Here is an 18,280-nt window from a genome sequence, read left to right as displayed (position 1 = left end):
TGGTGGATGTTAAGGCACTAAAGGAGGGAGTGTTGCCACGCTGAGGATGGTCAGGGAAGCATGTTGAGCTCACAGTTCAATCCTTAGGTTCCTGGTCTGTTCCACCCCAGGCTCCATGCGAGGGGTCAGAGTCTGACTCCCAAGCTTGGAATACTCTTAGCCTCCCGAATGCGGGTTTTCCTTGCGAACTGTAGGTGCAGGGGGCTGCTTCTCTGATCTAGTTTAAATGTTTGCTTTTCTTCTCCTTTAGTTCCTTTATTGAATATTGCTGTCATATAACTCCAGTTTTTCCATGCATTTAATAATGATGTTCTTGTTGGTGTGTCTATCTTCTTGGCTGCGAATGAATAGATTGAAAGATAGGGTATGAGAAAGCCTTGGCCTTGCCCCACAGCAGTCTCATCCCAGTGGCCCTCCCTCCTGCTTTCTCTCTCTCTCCCTCTCTGTCTCTCTCTCTCCCTCCCTCTTTCTTTCTTTCTTTCTTTCTGAAGGAGTCTTGCTCTGTTCCCCAGGCTGGAGTATAGTGGCATGATCTCGGCTCACTGCAACCTTTGCCTCCTGGGTTCAAGTGATTCTCCTGCCTCAGTCTCCCCAGTAGCTGGGACTACAGGCATCTGCCACCAAGGCAGGCTAATTTTCGTATTTTTAGTAGAGGCAGGGCTTCACCATGTTGGCCAGTCTGGTCTCGAACTCCTGACCTCAAATGATTCACCCACCTCTGCCTCCCAAACTGCTGGGATTACAGGCGTGACTCCCTCCTGCTTTAGTCTTGCCTCACCAGGCCTGGGCACCCTTGCGGCTCTGAGGCCCGGGGATTACTCTCTCCATTAGACTCAGTGTGGAGTTTCCTCCTCCTACTTGTGACCCACCCTGCCCAGGAGGAAAAATCAGGAAGGGCCCACTGCATACAGGCAATGCCAGTGTCTGCTTGGCAAAGCCTGAAGAAAGTCCTGTATAAATGCAAATATCACGTCCGGGCACAGGGAGGATGCGTGCCCTGTAGCCATGAACCCGTCATTCCCACTCCACTCAGCCTCCAGCCAGGGCGGGGAACCTGAGTCAGTGTCCAATCAATGGGGCTGGGGACCGTGCACACTGTTCAGTCAGGTGTGAAGCTGTCACCCGCAGGTGCTGGGCTTCGTTGCTGTTTCTGGCAGGGTCCTGCTTCTCGCGCCAGCTGCACTGGGTTTGGCGTCTCTGCTGTTCGCTGAGATCTGCACTCTCCAGGAGCCATAGGGAGGACGCCAGGACAGCCCCGAAGACGAGAATGGTGAGTGAAAGGGGCAGGCGTCCCCAGACTGGGGATGGGCTGGTGGAGCCGGCGGGATGCGGCTGGCGGGCCGCATATGGAGCTGGTGGCCACGTCCCTCCCGCGGTCAGCTCTGGGGCTGTGACCTGGGACCCCGGTCATGGCTTGTCCCCCAGGGTTCCCTCCGGCCGCAGAGTGGGCTGGGCGAGCAGCTGGATGGGGCGTCCTGCCAGTCTCCCGGGTCTCCTGGATGTGCAGGGCCGCGGGAGGATCCTGGGAGAATCCCACTCGGAGTGCGGGGCTCATGCTCAGTCCCTCCTTTTTCCCCCGGCGGGTGGGGGTGACGGGTTTCCAAGTTCACGGGAAGCCAGATCTCAAACCTACCGCCCTGTCCCCAGCCTCGCTCCTCCTAGGACGGGAGGAAAATCCCACAGATCCTGCCTACTCCAAGCAGCCGCGCCCCTCGGGAGACCACCCCAGTTGGAGGGGCCCACTCCAGCCACCGCTACACCGGGACGCGCTCCTCCTCCCCCTGTGCCCGCCCCTTCTCGTGAGGGACCACCAGGAGGCCCCTCGATTCCCCAGGTATGGGAACTCTAACACCAATGCCTCTGCTCCCTGGGCGGTGAGCGCAGCGCCCATGGGTCCTTCGGCCAGGGGCTGGGCTGCCTCGATTTCCAACCCGGACCCGAAAAAGGGACGGACGCGGTGGCTTACGCCTGTAATCTCAGCACTTTGGAAGGCCGAGGCGGGCGGATCACTTGAGGACAGGAGTTCGAGAGCAGCCTGGCCAAAATGGCGAAACCCCCATCTCTACTAAACATACAAAAAAATTTGCTGGGCGTGATGGTGCGGGTGGCGGGCGCCTCTAGTCTCAGCTACTCAGAAGACTGAGGCAGGAGAATCCCTTGACTGCTTCTGGAGCCCTTGTCCCCCCGCAAGCACAACCGACCCGCAGACTGGTCAGGCAGCGCGGCGTTCACACGCCCATCCTTGGGTCCATAGCTCCGTAGCCGAGACCCCGCCCTTCGTCTGCTCTACAGTCCGGGATCCCGCCCGTCCTAGGCTGGGCAGTCTGGGACCCTGCCACCACCGCGTTCCTGCGCACCTGTGCCGCGCGTCTTCGCCCCCCAGCCTCCGCGGGTTCTCAGGCAGCCCCGGCACAGCCAGCATCGGCACGGCCCCCTCCTCCTGCGGGCCTCAAGTCCCTGCCCGCCATGCCCCAGGGCCCTCAGCTCCACCACCAGCTACGGGTCTGCCGGAGAGCACGCGACACCCTCCACCGCCAGACTTCCCACATTAGAGTCGTTGGGTGGACACCGTGGTGGCAGCAGCGGCGGCGGCCAATCCAGGCGGCCTGCGGGACCGCGGCAGAGATGGCGCAGAGGCTGCAGCTCAGGCGCCTGGGTGGGTTGGCGGGGCGTGCTCTGGGCGGCCTCAGTATCCTGAGCGCACCGCCTCCTCAGCGCGAGAGCCTGCCTGACCACGCTGCTGGCTGTCTCCTCCTCGGCGGGCGCACAGAGCTGGGGGCCGCTAGCGCTGGGCAGTCCTAACCCTCAGCCTCTGCGCTGTCTCTGCCGCGGTCTGGCGGACCACCTGGATTGGCCGCCACCACGTTGTCCACCCAGCGTCTCTGATGCTGGGAGCCTGGCCGGGCGGGGTGTCCTCGCTGTTGTTGCCCGCCTGGAGTGCAGGTGACGACTGCAGGTCAGGGGCACCGAGGCAGGCGGGGTAGGAGTGCCCTGGGCGGCCTCAGGATCCGGAGTGGACAGCAACAGCCAGCAACCTCCCACCCTACCGGGCTCCCAGAGACGCGGACAGAGGGACAGATGCGGCAGCTGGGGCAGCCAAGCTAGGCGATCTGCCGGGCTGTGGCGGCACAGGGGTGGGGGTAACCAGACCCACTCGGCCAGATCTCTGGTGGCTGCAGAGCGCCAAGACCCCAGCCCTCCCAGCCTGTTCTGGCAGTCCGGCCCTGGAAGCCCAGCGCCAGCCGCGCGCAGCCTGGGAGCGGCTTCCTGGGCCTCGGGCTGGCTGTGGTGCCCAGGCGTGGGCCTAACGGCTCTGCCTGGCTCACTAGGTCCGAGAGGTCGGAAGCGGCGGTTTCGCTGCTAAAGGCTTTGGTGCCCCGGGCTTGGCTAATTGTGACTGGACTCCGGAGTCCGCGAAAAGGCGAAGGGGAGCTGCAGGGTAGCTGAGGCTTCTCCGAAGCTGCCGCGATGAAGAAGCTGTTTGGCTCCAGGAGGAAGAAGGATGAGGTGGCCCTGGGCTCCATTCCTGACCACTTCTACTCGGATTCCTGGTAGCACCGCCGAGATTGAGAGCTCGGCAGGATCCACAAGACGGCCAGAGAGGGAGATACGCCCACCGTGCAGCAGTGCCTTCTGCTCAAGAGCCCTGCATTGAAGGAGGGGGACAACAGGAACAGGAGATGGGAGCTCCCAGCCGAGGGTGGCGGCGGGAAGGGTGGGTCTGGGAGGCGCCCCTGTCCTTCCGCGCAGGCCCCGCAGCCCCTGGGACAGGGGCGCCTTGGAGGGGGCGCTGGGGATCTCCATGAGCAGCAAAACCAAAACAAAACGTTAGCTGGTTTCCTATCCTCTTACTCATACTGTCCCGTCTAGAGCACATTATAGACAATTTTAGTGATTTCACTAACAAGTATATAAAGGATTTTATTATTATTATTATTTTGAGACGGAGTCTCACTCTGTCGCCCAGGCTGGAGTGCAGTGGCGCATCTCGGCTCACTGCAACCTGTGCCTCAGGGGTTCAAGCGATTCTCTTGCCTCAGTCTCCGGAGTAGTTGGGATTACAGGAGCTGGCCAACAAACCCGGCTAATTTTTGTATTTTTAGTAGAGATGGGGTTTCAATTTTAGCCAGGCTGGTCTGGAACTCCTGACTTCAAGTGATCTGCCCGCCTTGGCCTCCTAAACTGCTGGGATTACAGGCCTGAGCCACCGCGCAGGTCCAGGATTTTACTTTTAGTGCATACATTTAAAACATGTGTTATATACATGACAAAAAGGTGCGTAATGAGAGAAAGGGTTCCCGTCATACAAATACTCTTAAAATATTTTTAGTAGGCTAAAAATTCTTTGGATGAAATCCAATATCCATTTTATATCAATGTACATCTATGTAAATATGTTCTTTACTGAGGGACCTTAGAAGGAAATGTTGAAGTAGGAAGAGAGCTGCATGTTCTTTGATAGGAAGACCCATTTTTCTTAAAATATGAGCCCTTTACGTGTTTATTAATTTTTTATAAACCTAATAAAATATCAAGGTTTTAACATGTTATCTATATACAAAAGAAAACATACTTAGCTTTCCTGGGAAGAGAAGGAATTTAAAGTAAAAGAAGAGTGAAATACTGTTTTCTATTCCCAATTTTGTGATGATGAAGAGCAGTGGTGCTTATACTGCTGCTTAAAGTTAAAAAGAGTCTGATGACTTTTCAAATGGATAATTTGGTGGTAAGTGCCATATTTTTTAAAAGTATATGCTCTTTACTCCTCAATTCCATTATACTAAAATAGCTTTAGGAAACAGACATATATGCAATTTGGTTTTCTCAGCACTGCTTAATTTTAGGAAGAACCCATAGAATGGATTTTATAAATTTCAGTGCATTCATAGCATGGAATAAGTGATTGTTGAAGGTGGCAACAGATACCGAAGAATGTTGATGTACAAAGATGTATTTTGGCATACTGAGTGAGAAAAAAATCAGTTTGATTATATATCCATACAGGTTGTGATCTTATGTTACCAAAAATATGTACAATATATAAAGTTTTTTCCTTTTTCTTATCTGTGATTTTGGCAATGAGTATGCATAAAAGTTGTAGTGAAAATTTATTACTAATAGAATAATGCGTGGGAAGAGAAGAATATAAGTCTTCAAAGTTAAAAATAATTTATCATTTTCTGTTTATTATTACTATTTTTGTGTAGATTGGTGTCTTCGGTGAACTTTTGACCTCTTCAGAATAAAGGGACTTTTTTTATCTGTGCTTGTAGATTTTATTATATATATATTTTATTATATATGTGTGTTTTCATTACATGTAGGTTCATTACATATGTGCAAAAAATTAATAGGGTATTCATTTTATTTTCATTGTGTCCTTATGAAAATAAAAAATAGAAGATATACATGATTATTACTTTTGCAGAAGTATTGGTTTACTTTATAGGAGTTTTATTCAAAAAATATTGAACTCCTCAACTGTATTTATCCATTCTTAAAAGAATTTATTCATCAAACATTACCTGAATATCTATTAGGTAGCAGAAATATTCTACTATCTCTCAGAACTCTTCCATCCTGAAAAAATCACGTTTTCCAGCCCAGTCTGAGCAAACGGAGAGATTTAAAATTGGAGTATTAGGACTTCATTTCATTGAAGCTTTCCTTCCCTCCTTTCAAACAAAAGCATTTCTGGGTAGAAAATAGTAAACGACAACCTTAACTGCCCTTTTGAAAATTTATTAGTCTTAAATATTCATATAAATCATTGCAAGTATGTGATTTACATATATTGTATAAATCTAAGTATTGAATAAAATGAGTCATACTTGCTCATTTGAATCCTAAGTTTCCTTTGGCTTATAGTTTTTTTTACAAATCAAAGTAAGAACTTGTTTTTAAAAATTTGTTGTTGTTATTTTAGCCCTCTCTCCTCATAGTATTTTAAGAACTAACTGGCCAGGCGTGGTGGCTCACGCCTGTCATCCTAGCACTTTGGGAGGCCAAGGTGGGTGGATCATGAGGTCAGGAGTTCGAGGTCAGGTGTTCGAGACCAGCCTGGCCAACGTGGTGAAACCCCATCTCTACTAAAGATACAAAAAATTAGCCAGGCGTGGTGGCACTTGCCTGTAGTCCCAGCTACTCGGGAGGCTGAGGCAGGAGAATCTCTTGAACCTGGAGGTGGAGGTTGCAGTGAGTCAATATCACGCCATTGCACTCCAGCCTGGGTGACAGGGCGAGGTTCTGTCTAAAAAAAAAAAAAAAAAAAAAGAACTAACTTTTTGTTAAGTGCCAATCATGCCTAGAGCTGCCCTGGACCCTTTGAATAGACCACATTCTACTTCACGTAAGGCACAATGGATTGTGTGATGCTTCTTTATTTTATGCTTTTTAAGGAGTTTTTAAAAGTGGTAGTCCTGCCTTTGTATATGAAGGAAGTAAAGGGAAATGAAAATACAAACTGAACCTCAAAAGAATCTGAGATTACACCAGTATTTGAGAAAGCCAGTTTACTAAGTGGTGGTCTGCTACAGCTGAAGGATGACAGCAGTTTAAGTGAAATAGATGAGGAGAAAGGAGGTGACATCTGTAAGTTCTGTATTTCCCTCTGAAGGAGTGTTAGCAGTGATTCCTTTTTCTGGAAGTAGAATAGTGTAGTCAGCCAAAGCTAGGGAGAATACTCAGCTGTATCAATGTTGCTGAAAGATCAATTAAGATGAGGACTAGTGACTTTGACAAGGAGCAGTTTCAATAAATGTCACCGTGAAACCCTGGGTGAGTCACAGAGCATGACTTAGTTTTCACAACTTTTGAGAGAACTTTTACAGGGAAAGGCAACATCGAGGGACAACCGAAGAAAAATGAGGGATTCAAGGGAATTTTCTGTTTGTAATTTTAAAATAGAAGCCTTTAAAGCATGTTTGTAGGCTGATGGGAATGATCCAGTGGAGAAGGACGTGTTTATAAAATTTAATTTTGTTTGCAAGTTAAACATTAGAAAGCTTGATGCATTATCTTTTAAAGACTTACAGGAAACTAATTGTCCTTAGCACTTTTATTCATTTATAGTTGTGTGTTAAGAGGTTGTTCCTTCAGAATTGGCCCAGGAATGGAATATTCTAGTCTAATTGAACCTGAAAATGATAACCTAAATATTAAACTCTCATAGTAGATTTTTTAAATGATGTGATATTAAACATACAAACACTTAGGCCACCCTGAATAGAATGTAAATATTCCTTGAGGATGTGTATATATTACAATACCTTTTACAGTAGTATTATGAATAGCTATGATTTAGTAAGGTACTTGAAAATATCAGGTGTATCAACTTCATAATGGTTTAGATTCTAGGGAGAAGGGGAGGATTTTGTTTCTGTACAATAGTAAGGCAAACTATTGACAATCTGTTGTGGATTATTACTTTCAGATTATAAAGTTCTAAAGTATCAAAATCATTTCCCTGGACCAAAAGTGTCATCAACATGTATTGTGTGCCCATTAAGTATTTGTTCCATGGTGAATAAACAGTTGAGTAAATGAATAAAATCCTGTTGCTCAAAGTCTTTAGAAAACATAAACTATAGTTGATTGAAAGTACATTTTAAAAATTGCCTGGGTATAAAGTATTTTTATTTAAAAAATTGTAAGATTCAGAAATTGTTATTTATAGTTATCACCAGAAATGGGATGATAATATGAATTTATCTGCCACCATATCGCCTAAAAACACTTGAAAATAAATGTTACTTTCCCTTCACAGCAAAACACAGGTTTTGGAGCCAGAGTTTCTGAGTTTGAATGTTTGGTCTGCTACTGACCAACTCTATGGGCTTGGGTGAGTTACATGGCCTTTTTGTGCCTAGTTTTTTTTGTGTGTGTGTGCAGATGTCAAGTACCTAGTTTCTTCCTTTATAAAATTTCTAATATGTTACCTACCTCACAGAATTGTTGTGAGAATTAAAATGAGTTTAACACATGTACAGTGCTTAAAATAACACACAGTACTTGCATAGTAAGTCCTGAAAAGGCTAACTAATGGCATCATTAAAAAAAGGTTTTCCTCTTATAAGGGCATAGCAATATTTTGCAAATAGGTTTAAGTGCTGATAAAAACTTGTTTTTATTGAAAAGGGCAATAAAAATACCTGGTATATTTCTAGCAAATGATGCAAGTAACATTACGTTTGTCCTTTCACTTTGTCTGCCAGAAAGCTTGCTCTAAATTGAATTCTTCATTAGATGATTATTAGAATAGTGGTAAGAGAATATTTTCTTTGTCCCTAAAGCTACTCTTTCTTTTTATAGTTTAATCCCCTCTGTAAAAATTATTGTACTTTACATTACCTGCAAAAAATAGTAACTGCAAACTTTATGACCAGGAGAAACAAATTATAAAGCAGAGATTTTATATTTAAAAAAACAATAGTTTTAGATATTCTTTATATTCTACATATTTACTATTTGCCTAAAAAATTTTTTTCTTTTAGGCCTGCAAAGAAAACATCAAAGAAGAAGGTATTGTAAAACATACATTATCAAAAATATTACTGTTGAAAATACATTATAAAACATAAAATGAAAAAGCAAAAATATTTTGCCATAAAGACATCTACTTTGAAAAACAATTAAGAAACAGTAGCCATTGATAATTATCCTTTTAACAAAACTCAGTTCTTTTAAGAAGTACCTATATTTTTGCTTATATAAAAATATGGCCAATTGCCACTTCTGTACACTTAGTATATGCAATAAATATTTGGGGGATGCTTTAAAACAGTGTTATTTATTTTGTAGGTCAAAAACCAATTACATTCTAGGAGCGACCTTGATGACTTAACTCTGTAATCTGCAGCAACCTCAGAGGATCATGGGATGCATTATGCACATCATGGAATGGATTGTAATGGTAGGACCATTCCATAATTAGGCCTTTTTGTGCTTCCTACTGTAACGTATGCATGTATTGCTTAGCACTGGTGTGTTATAGTGATGTTCATCTCAGAAATCTACCTTATGTTAAAATAGAATGAGAACTCTTACATATTGTACACTCTCAGCCAAAGACCTAGGGTTATTCCACTGTACTTTTCTCAGTGTGAGTGGCACTCCCAGTGTTTCTGTTGAGTCTGCATCTCTCCTGTGCCTTCATCCAGCTCAGGTTACCATGTCTCCCATCTGGAATATACTACAATAACCTTAGATGTGTTTTCCTTGCTAACCTGCCTCCTAAAACCATGGTCTACTCTGCCATCATAATCATATATTTTTAAAAATTCAGATCTAATTATATTACCACCTTGCTTAAAACTGAGCTATTCTCATTGCCAGAAGGTGAAAGATCTCAGTACTCCAGCTTTACCCTGCATCATTTCATTTTCTTCTTTCTGTGTGTCCAGCCACTGTCTTAGATGTTTGTTCCTGTAATCCATAGCTTTAGTGAGGAATAATTAATAGATAATAAACTGAACAATATAAGATGTATGATTTGATAAGTTTTGAAATATATGCAAATATGAAACCATCACCGTAATCAAGGAAGTTAAGATATTCATCATCCACAGAAGTCTCATTGTGCCACTTTATGTTCTTTTATCAGGAAACTGCTGAATTGTTTTCCAAAGTATATGTACCATTTTCTGTTTCTGCAGCTGTATATGACAATTCCAGTTGCTCTGTGTGTCATCACAAACACTTAGCATCAGCATTTATTTTATATTTTGAGTCTTTCTGAAGGGTGTGTATTGTGCACATCATTATGTTTTTCATGTTTATTACCTGAATGACTAATAATATTAAGCATCTTTTTATGTGTTTATTTGCCATCTGTATATCTTCTTTGCTGAATTGTCATTTCAAACATTTTGCTATTAAAAATCAGGTTTCTTTTTTCTTTTTTCTGTTTCTTTTAAACATTTCCTGAAAATTTTCAGTGTAACATCTATGAAATCAAAGGATGAAGAAGATTGTGCCCAGGTAATACCCACTCTCTTTGTCTTCTAAAGAAATGTTGCTTTCCTGATTTCCTCCCTTCTCAATTTAGATGTGAAAATCTAACAATACACATAATGTACAACATATACAATTCTCTTTGTGGGGGTGGTATTCAGTGGGACTCTCCTCCCAACTGACACCTGATACCCTAAGACATTTTAAAATGACAGTATTCATTATCAAGTGTAATGTAGAGGCATTTTCCTCAGCATCAGTTTTCCTCCTTGGAGCTTTGAGTGTGCTGTGTTTGTGATCATCTTTTCTTGCTTTATTATTTAAAGTTGATTTTTCTGAGAACACCGGCTCTTTTCTGCCACTGCTACTGTAAAATAGCAAAGCTTTTGGTTTGGATTAGTTAGCACCCCATGGGGATTCTGTGTGAGATGTTTTGGGTTGGGTGTTTTATGTTATCTGTGATGGAAGGAGTCTTCAGGACACAACTATCTCACCGGTGCTTCCTTAATCCTGGAGACAAAATTCTCCTACTGTATGCCCAAGTGTTTGCCCTCACCCTATGAACTTTTAGGACTTGTAGCAGCACATTAATTTCTCTGTCCTTACTGTTTACTTCTGATTTAAAGAGCTCTCCTTGGGGGTGGATGACAGAATGAACATTTACTCTGGGCTCACTGGAAAAGCTCCAACGTCTTGGAAATTGAGTGGGTAAGCACAACCTTGAGCACATTGTCAGCATTCCATTTCTTTTTTGAATAAGAATATGCAGTTTTACCAATATCATTGGTTCAAGAGGCTTTCCTTTCCCAGTTGTGTATTCTCGGCACCTTTGTTGAAGATCACTTGACTGTGTATGTGTGCATTTAGTTCTGGGCTCTCTTTTCTCTCCCAGGGGTTCTAATGGGTGCCCTTATGCTAGGACCATGCTGTCTAAATTTCTGTGGCTTTGTTGTAAATTTGAATCTTATGAATGTCTGTCCTCCAACACTATTCTTTTTCATGTTATCATGGCTATTTGAGGCCATGGGAAAATTCATAAAAATAATTTTAGGATTATCTTTTCCATTTCTGCACACATGGCCATTACCAGTTCGATAATAGTTGTTTTGAGTCTGTAGATCATTTGTGTAATATTGTGTATTAGTAAGATTTAGACTTCCTATCCATGAATACAGGATGCCTTTTCACTTATTTTTACCTTCTTTGCTTTCTTTCAGTAGTCTTTCTTTCTAATCACTCTACAAGTATTTCACCTCCTTGGTTAGGTTTATTCCTAAGTATTTAGTTATTTTAGATGTTATTATAAGTGGGATTACATTTGTCATCTTCTTGTTGGATCATTCACTGTTGGTTTGTATTAACAAACCAATCATTTGAATATTGGCCTTGTACCCTGCAACTTTGATGTAATTATTAACACTAATAGCATTCTTGGAGATTATTTCTGATTTTCTATATGTAGAATGATAGAGAAGTTCTCAGTTTCACACCTATTTTCTCAAGATAGTCTATATTGATACTGTAAAGATATGTTCATATTCACCTACTGAATGATGTCCTTCCAAAAGGCCTTGTTAGATTATTCAAAAAATATTTTGTCATTACATTCCACAATTTAATAAAAAATAGTAATTCATTGTCCATAATGTTGTCTTTTTCTCCATTTAGTAAAATGCAGTATTTCTCATTACATTCTGCACACCTAACTATCCTGTTAGATATTATCTGGAAGAATACAGAATCTATTTTCCTTCTGTTTTAGGATCATCAATGACCCTTTAAATTCTCGATTTCATTAATCTGAAGTGAATCTGAAATGCAGAAATGTGAAGGAAGGCATTTCACACAGAAAAGAATTCTAACATTTCTTGTAACAAATTGGTGCAAAAGTAATTGTGGTTTTTTGCCTTTACTTTTAATAACACAGCTTCCTTCTCTTCTTCAGCCTGAAATGTGTATTTAGTTTACCATATTGGAGAGCATGTTGCTTCTTCTCATATCACAAGTTTTTCCAAATATATCATAACTTCTGTGTCTAAGTCAGTTTATCTACCAAAACATATAAATTTTAAACATATTTTTGTGGATTTTACAAAATTTTCTCTTTACAGAGCTATTAATTATATACTTTCACCCAACCTATGATCTCCAGGTATAAGGAATGCACAAATTAGTTTTCCTGTGACAGCATGCAGAGCACTTTTCCAAGGTGAGGCTATGGGCATCTCCACAACTGGGAAACAGGCTCAGTTTGAGCCACTTCTATTTAGGAGGAGTAAATCATACAGGATGATATTATGTCATATTTTTAGAACACCAAGATGTTATAGAAGACAATTCATCTCCCCAGGTAAACTGGTGTTCATCTTATTTGACCAGGTATTTGTTGATCTTTGGTCAGGTAACTCATTCATTTTGTAGAAAATATAATTTTTAAAAAATTGTAAGTAGTCACTGTGTAGAATCAGGATGTCACCAAAAGCATTTTTGATACCTGTGTCTGATTCCTTCAACATCAGGTTGGGGTTAAGTTAAAGTGGTTATTTTGGTACAAAGCAGCTATGTGTCGTGGCATTAGCCCTGACTTGGAAGCTTATCTCCTGGGTTTGAGTGCCCCTCTGGAGCTTGCTAAGCTGCGAGATACCAAGCAAGTTGATACACCTCTACTTTCTTCAAGATATACAATACACATTTTATTTAATTAACCCATTCAACCCTCACGGCAGCCCTCACCTGAGTTGTGGTTGTTCACTATCTGTACTCCTCAGATGAAGAAACTAAGGTGCTAAATGCATATGCCCAAGCATACAAGCCCCTAAGGAAAGGAGGTAACATGTGCCTAGGCATGTGGCCCTGGTGTTAATACAATCAATTATTGAACTGCAGTTATCACCCCGAAAAGGGTGGCTCACAACCCTGCCATCAGTTGTAACCATAAGGTGATTCCCTTACCCATGCCAGTCCTAGGTTTACATGGGTCTACAGAAATCCCAAACATCGTCTACAAGGTGGCTACAGTAGTCACAGAGCTTAGGGAAAACATCAGCATTTGAAACTGCAAGATTTAACATAGCCATTGGTGATAAAAGGACATAGAAGGCCTGTATACCTCTGATACTAGGGACAAATACAAGTTTCTGAATATTAGGAAGCAGCACTTAGAAATATTCATAAACACTTTGGGATGCCCAGGCGGGTGGCTCACGAGGTCAAGAGATTGAGACCATCCTGGCCAACATGGTGAAACCCTATCTCTACTAAAAATACAAAAATTAGCTGGGTCTGGTGGCATGTGCCTGTAGTCCCAGCTACTCCAGAGGCTGAGACAGGAGAATCACTTGAACCCAGGAGGCGGAGGCTGCAGTGAGCCAAGATCGCACCACTGCACTCCAGCCTGGTGACAGAGCAAGACTCTGTCTCAAAAGAAAAAAAAAATAGCAGTTTAAAAATAATGTTATAGTTGATAGAATTTGTGAGGAGGGATGTGTAAGGGACATGTAAGGATTTCAATTGTTTTGGGACTTTGTGACTATTTACATAGATACATGCACACAAGGAGCTTTAGAACACACTTTACAAGTTATAAACATAACCAATAGACAAATGGAAAATAATGATGATGGAGCTAATAAGAGTTTTATGGTAGAGACAAGTGGGAGAATTTTGTGATAAATAGTTGACTTTTTAAAATTATGAATACAGAAAGATGAATTTTAAGCATGTTATTTAGAATCTTAGGAAGTACCAGAACAACTAATAACAGAAACAAAAACTGTGCCTATAGCTGAGTGGGTGTGGTAGGAGCTCTTTTCTGTATTATCTTGCTCTTCTTTAAATTTTGAATTCTTTGCACCACACAATAAATGAACGTACCTTGTATTATTGTAAATATTCCCCCATCACTAACATATTTGTGTTTGGTTTCTGTTCAGCCCCGTCACCTGTCCTTAGTTCCTCTGAACTATACAGAGGAACAAATCAATATAAATGCAGAAGAGAAAGATGAGATCAGCTGATTTTGGTGTTGATATGGGTAATATCTGATTTACATTCAGTTTTCATGTGGGATCTCTGTGCCTGGCTTGGTTTAATGATTCAAAGTGACAATACAGTCAACTTCTGAGAAAATGATTAGATCTATGGAAAATTGAAAGTTTAAAATATTTTCTTCCTCCTAACTTTGAAGAGGACTTGTTTCATATCAAATCTGCCTGTTCATCTGCCTGTCCGTCCACTCACTGTTTATCCATGGATCTTGGTGTTAGCTTCTGAGGTGGTAATGAATTCAAAACCCTTCTGTTCCTACTCTCATATTAAAGGTTCAAAAATCAACCTTGATTGCGATGAAGCACTAAGCCCACAACCACAACTCAGGTGAGGGCTGCCTTGAGGGTTGAATGGGTTAATTAAATAAAATGTGTATTATATATCTTGAAGAAAGTAGAGGTATATCAACTTGCTTGGTATCTCGCAGCTTAGCAAGTTCCAGAGGGGCACTCAAACCCAGGAGATAAGCTTCCAAGTCAGGGCTAATGCCATGACACCCATGATTTATGGGTGGATTGGTGGCAGGACAAGATAGAAAGGAACCAGCGGTGGCTCAGGGTTTTGACCTGAGCAACCAGGGAGAGGAGGTGTCGTGTAGACAGATAGGAAAGACACAATTCTTTGAACACATTTGGGACTCAGATAGTCAAGGCAGCAAGGATGAAGATGGTTTGTCTCATCACCCGTCTTCCAGGTGACTCTGGTGGGCTCCCTCTTTGAAAGGGTGCCTTCTGGGGGCTGACTTTCAGGCTAGCGGTTGGCTTCTTTTGACTGGGGGTCAAGTGGGCCTCCAGACACCCTGAGCTGCATGGAGAACAGCAAGGGCCTTTTGCTCATCTGCAGTGTACAGCACTGCCTCTACTTCATCTTGATGCTGCTCCTGGTCAGTCTTCTCGGCACGCTGGGGATCTCCTTACTCACAGACCCAATTCCTGTTAAACAAGTTAAGTGCTGCCAGGTAGGGTGCTCTAGGGTGGACCCTGCAGTTCTAGGGAGTCACTGAAGAATAGGGAAATTCCTGCATTGTCTTTGGAAAGGGGAGGGTTTGGGGGAGCATTGGGGTGGGCAGAAACAGGCAGGTACATTTTAAAGGGCTCAGCCGAGTGAAACAAAGCTGAACTCAACCAGATGTCCTGCAGCAATCTGCCAGGTATTCCTTTAGATCGAGAAGTTTGGCTTTTAAAATGCAAATTTTCCTTGGAAGTTTTAAATCCACCAACCTTAGTATGAATTAATGCAATCAGGGCACTCCCAGCTGTTACCCACCCAGGGGGAATGAAGCCAATGGACATTCAGCCCCCACTGTAGTGCAGTAGGTGAGAGCATGGCAGGCTCTGGAGCAGACTGCCAGGATGCCGATCCTAGCCTTGCCCTTACTAGTGTGTGTGATCCCGGATGAATATTTAACTTTTCTGTGGCTCAGTTAAATGGATGTAATAATATCTACCTCACAGATCAGTTATGAGGATTAAATGAGTTAATCAATGTAAAGCACTTAGAACAGTGTTTCGCATATGTACGCCTCATCTTAGTATTAGCTGCTGTTATTGTTACTATTAATAAACAATCCTTGAAGAGCAAGAACTGAATTATCTGTGCCCCACAATACCCAGCATCACTCCATTACTATGACAGACCTGCCACATGTATTTCTTGGATGGGTTACTCAATGGATCTCTTTGCCACTTCTACATTTTTCTTCTTCTACTTTGTTTTATAGCAGAGGAGGGGCAGAGTTTAGGTGGAGTTCATTGCTCAGCTGGACTGAAAAAGCTGAACTGGAATAACTTTCAGTGAACATGGGCAGTGGGTAAACATTGGGAATTTGCAGACTTTCAAATGAGTCCTCTCTCGAGCACACATCCTCTAAGTTAGTAGCAACACCATTAACTCTTTGAAGACTAGGAAGGCACAGTCTTATTGTCTCTGTATCCTTAGCCCCCAGCACAGGGGTTCGTAGAAGAGGAACGACTGAATCTTCAGGTGTCTGTGGGCTGCCAGGAGGACACTTGGCCAAGAACTATGTCTCATCTTGCTTTCTGAGACCTCTTCCCCTCTTTTACACTTGTTCCTGTCTTTTGAATACCAGGAAGCCCAGGTTGCCTTCTGACCTTCAGAGGCCCTCACACCACCTATTCCGGGGGCTCCAGTACCATCTTTCCCTGTAAATGAGGCAGCACAGACTTTGAATTTAGGCAAACCTGGGTTCAAGTTTCAGCTTCACTGGTATCTTGCTACACTCATAACCGTAGACAATTTTACTTATTTTTGTTAAGTCTCAGTAACTTCATCTGCAAAATGTGGATAATAGTAACTATCTCATGGAATTGTCATGAGGGAGTTTCTTAAATGTAGTTATGTACAGAACTCTTTTAAAGGAACTCCTAAAATCTCAATGTTTATCCAAATGAGTTTTTCAATAATGCTACTTGGATACATGCAAATATAATGTTCTATAATGTTTAGCTATAAATTCAATGTTTTTATACAACCTAAACAAAATTACAAACTAAATACAAATAAAACTATAACACTAATAAAATACAAATTAACAATTTTAATGTAACAGATAATGTTTTGCTGAAATTAAACGTTGCTGATGTTGAGTTTAATTGGGTGTTAAATGTTTTACTTGTCAACTTGAGTCTTGATTTTCATATGAGACATCATGATTGCCATATTATTTGTCCTTTTAAACAATATATTTTTAACTACTAGTCCATTATTTTAATGGGCCAATTGATTTATAGTGTGTCCCCCACACAAACACACACAAATTTTAAATGTTCCTTACTACAAAAGTCTTTTCTTTTTTTTTTTTTTTTTTTTTTTTGAGACAGCATGCTGCTCTGTGGCCTAGTCTGGATTGCAGTGGTGCAATCATGGCTCACTGCAGCCTCAAACTCCTTGGCTCAAGGGATCCTCCTGCCTTTACATATGTTTATTGTGGCACTATTCACAATAGCAAAGACTTGGAACCAACCCAAATGTCCAACAAAGATAGACTGGATTAAGAAAATGTGGCACATATACACCATAGAATACTATGCAGCCATAAAAAAGGATGAGTTCATGTCCTTTGTATGGACATGGATGAAGCTGGAAACCATCATTCTGACCAAACTATCACAAAGGCAGAAAACCAAACACTGCATGTTCTCACTCATAGGTGGGAATTGAACAATGAGAACACCTGGACACAGGGTGGGGAACATCACACACTGGGGCCTGTCGTGGGGTGGGGGGAGGGGGGAGGGATAGCATTAGGAGATCTATCTAATGTAAATGACAAGTTAATGTGTGCAGCACACCAACATGACACATGTATACACATGTAACAGACCTGCATGTTGTGCACATGTCCCCTAGAACTTAAAGTATAAAAAAATAAAAAATAAAAAGGTGAAGGAGAGGAAGCAGGAGGAAACCGCCAAGCAGACGCTGAGGCCAAACTTGCTGCCAGGCGGGACTTTCCTCCAGAAATACCCATGGAAGGACCCCTGGTATGGAGCAACCCCCTCCAGGAAGTTAAGCCCCGGTATTCCCCAACTGAACCAGAATTGGGGACTTTCACAAGGACATAGTTTTCTCCCCTCAGGGTGGCTAACAACAGAGGAAGGAAGGGTGGTCATACCTGAAGCCAGCCAGTGAAAATACTTAAAACCCTCCACCAAACTTTTCATGTGGGTATTGAAAGTACCCATAAGATGGCCACATCCCTATTTATGGGGTCAAACCTCTCAAAACCATCCGGCAAGTAATCAAAGCCTGTGAAGTGTGCCAGAAGTATAACCCCTTAGCCCACCATAAGGCCTCTCCAGGCAGACAAAGAACAGGACATTATCCTGGAGAGGACTGGCAGTTAGATTTTACCCATATGCCAAAGTCAGGAGGATTTCAGTACTTACTGGTCTGTGTTGATACCTTTACAAATTGGGTGGAAGCCTTCCCTTGTAGAACAGAAAAGACCCAAGAGGTGGTTAAAGTCTTAGTTCATGAAATAATTCCTAGATTTGGACTTCCCCAAAGCTTACAGAGTGACAACGGACCAGCTTTTAAAGCTACAATAACTCAAGGAATTTCCAAGGCACTAGGAATACAATATCACATTCACTGTGCTTGAAGGCCACAATCCTCAGGAAAAGTCAAAAAGGCTAATGAAACACTTAAGAGGCATTTGAGAAAGCTAACACAAGAAACTCACCTCCCATGGCCCACTTTCTTGCCCATGGCCTTATTAAGAATTCGAAACTCCCCGCACAGAATGGGGCTCAGTCCATAT

General features: G+C 42.7%; 1 protein-coding gene across 1 annotated transcript in view; it reads left to right on the top strand.

Moving 5' to 3' along the window:
- Window positions 1-18,280, top strand: part of LOC100995628 (cleavage and polyadenylation specificity factor subunit 6-like) — a 110,081-nt gene that overhangs the window by 53,488 nt on the left and 38,313 nt on the right. Inside the window, exon 3 of the mRNA XM_055096086.1 lies at window positions 1,158-5,272. Coding sequence (XP_054952061.1) covers window positions 1,158-1,849 — 692 coding nt within the window. The 3' untranslated portion in view covers window positions 1,850-5,272. Of the gene's footprint in view, window positions 1-1,157 lie in introns of the transcript that reaches the window.

Source organism: Pan paniscus, chromosome 10 (genome assembly GCF_029289425.2).
Source record: "Pan paniscus chromosome 10, NHGRI_mPanPan1-v2.0_pri, whole genome shotgun sequence".
NCBI classification, from domain to species: domain Eukaryota; kingdom Metazoa; phylum Chordata; class Mammalia; order Primates; family Hominidae; genus Pan; species Pan paniscus.
The sequence above is the reverse complement of the archived record's forward strand: the minus strand, read 5'-3'. Positions and strand labels throughout refer to the sequence as shown.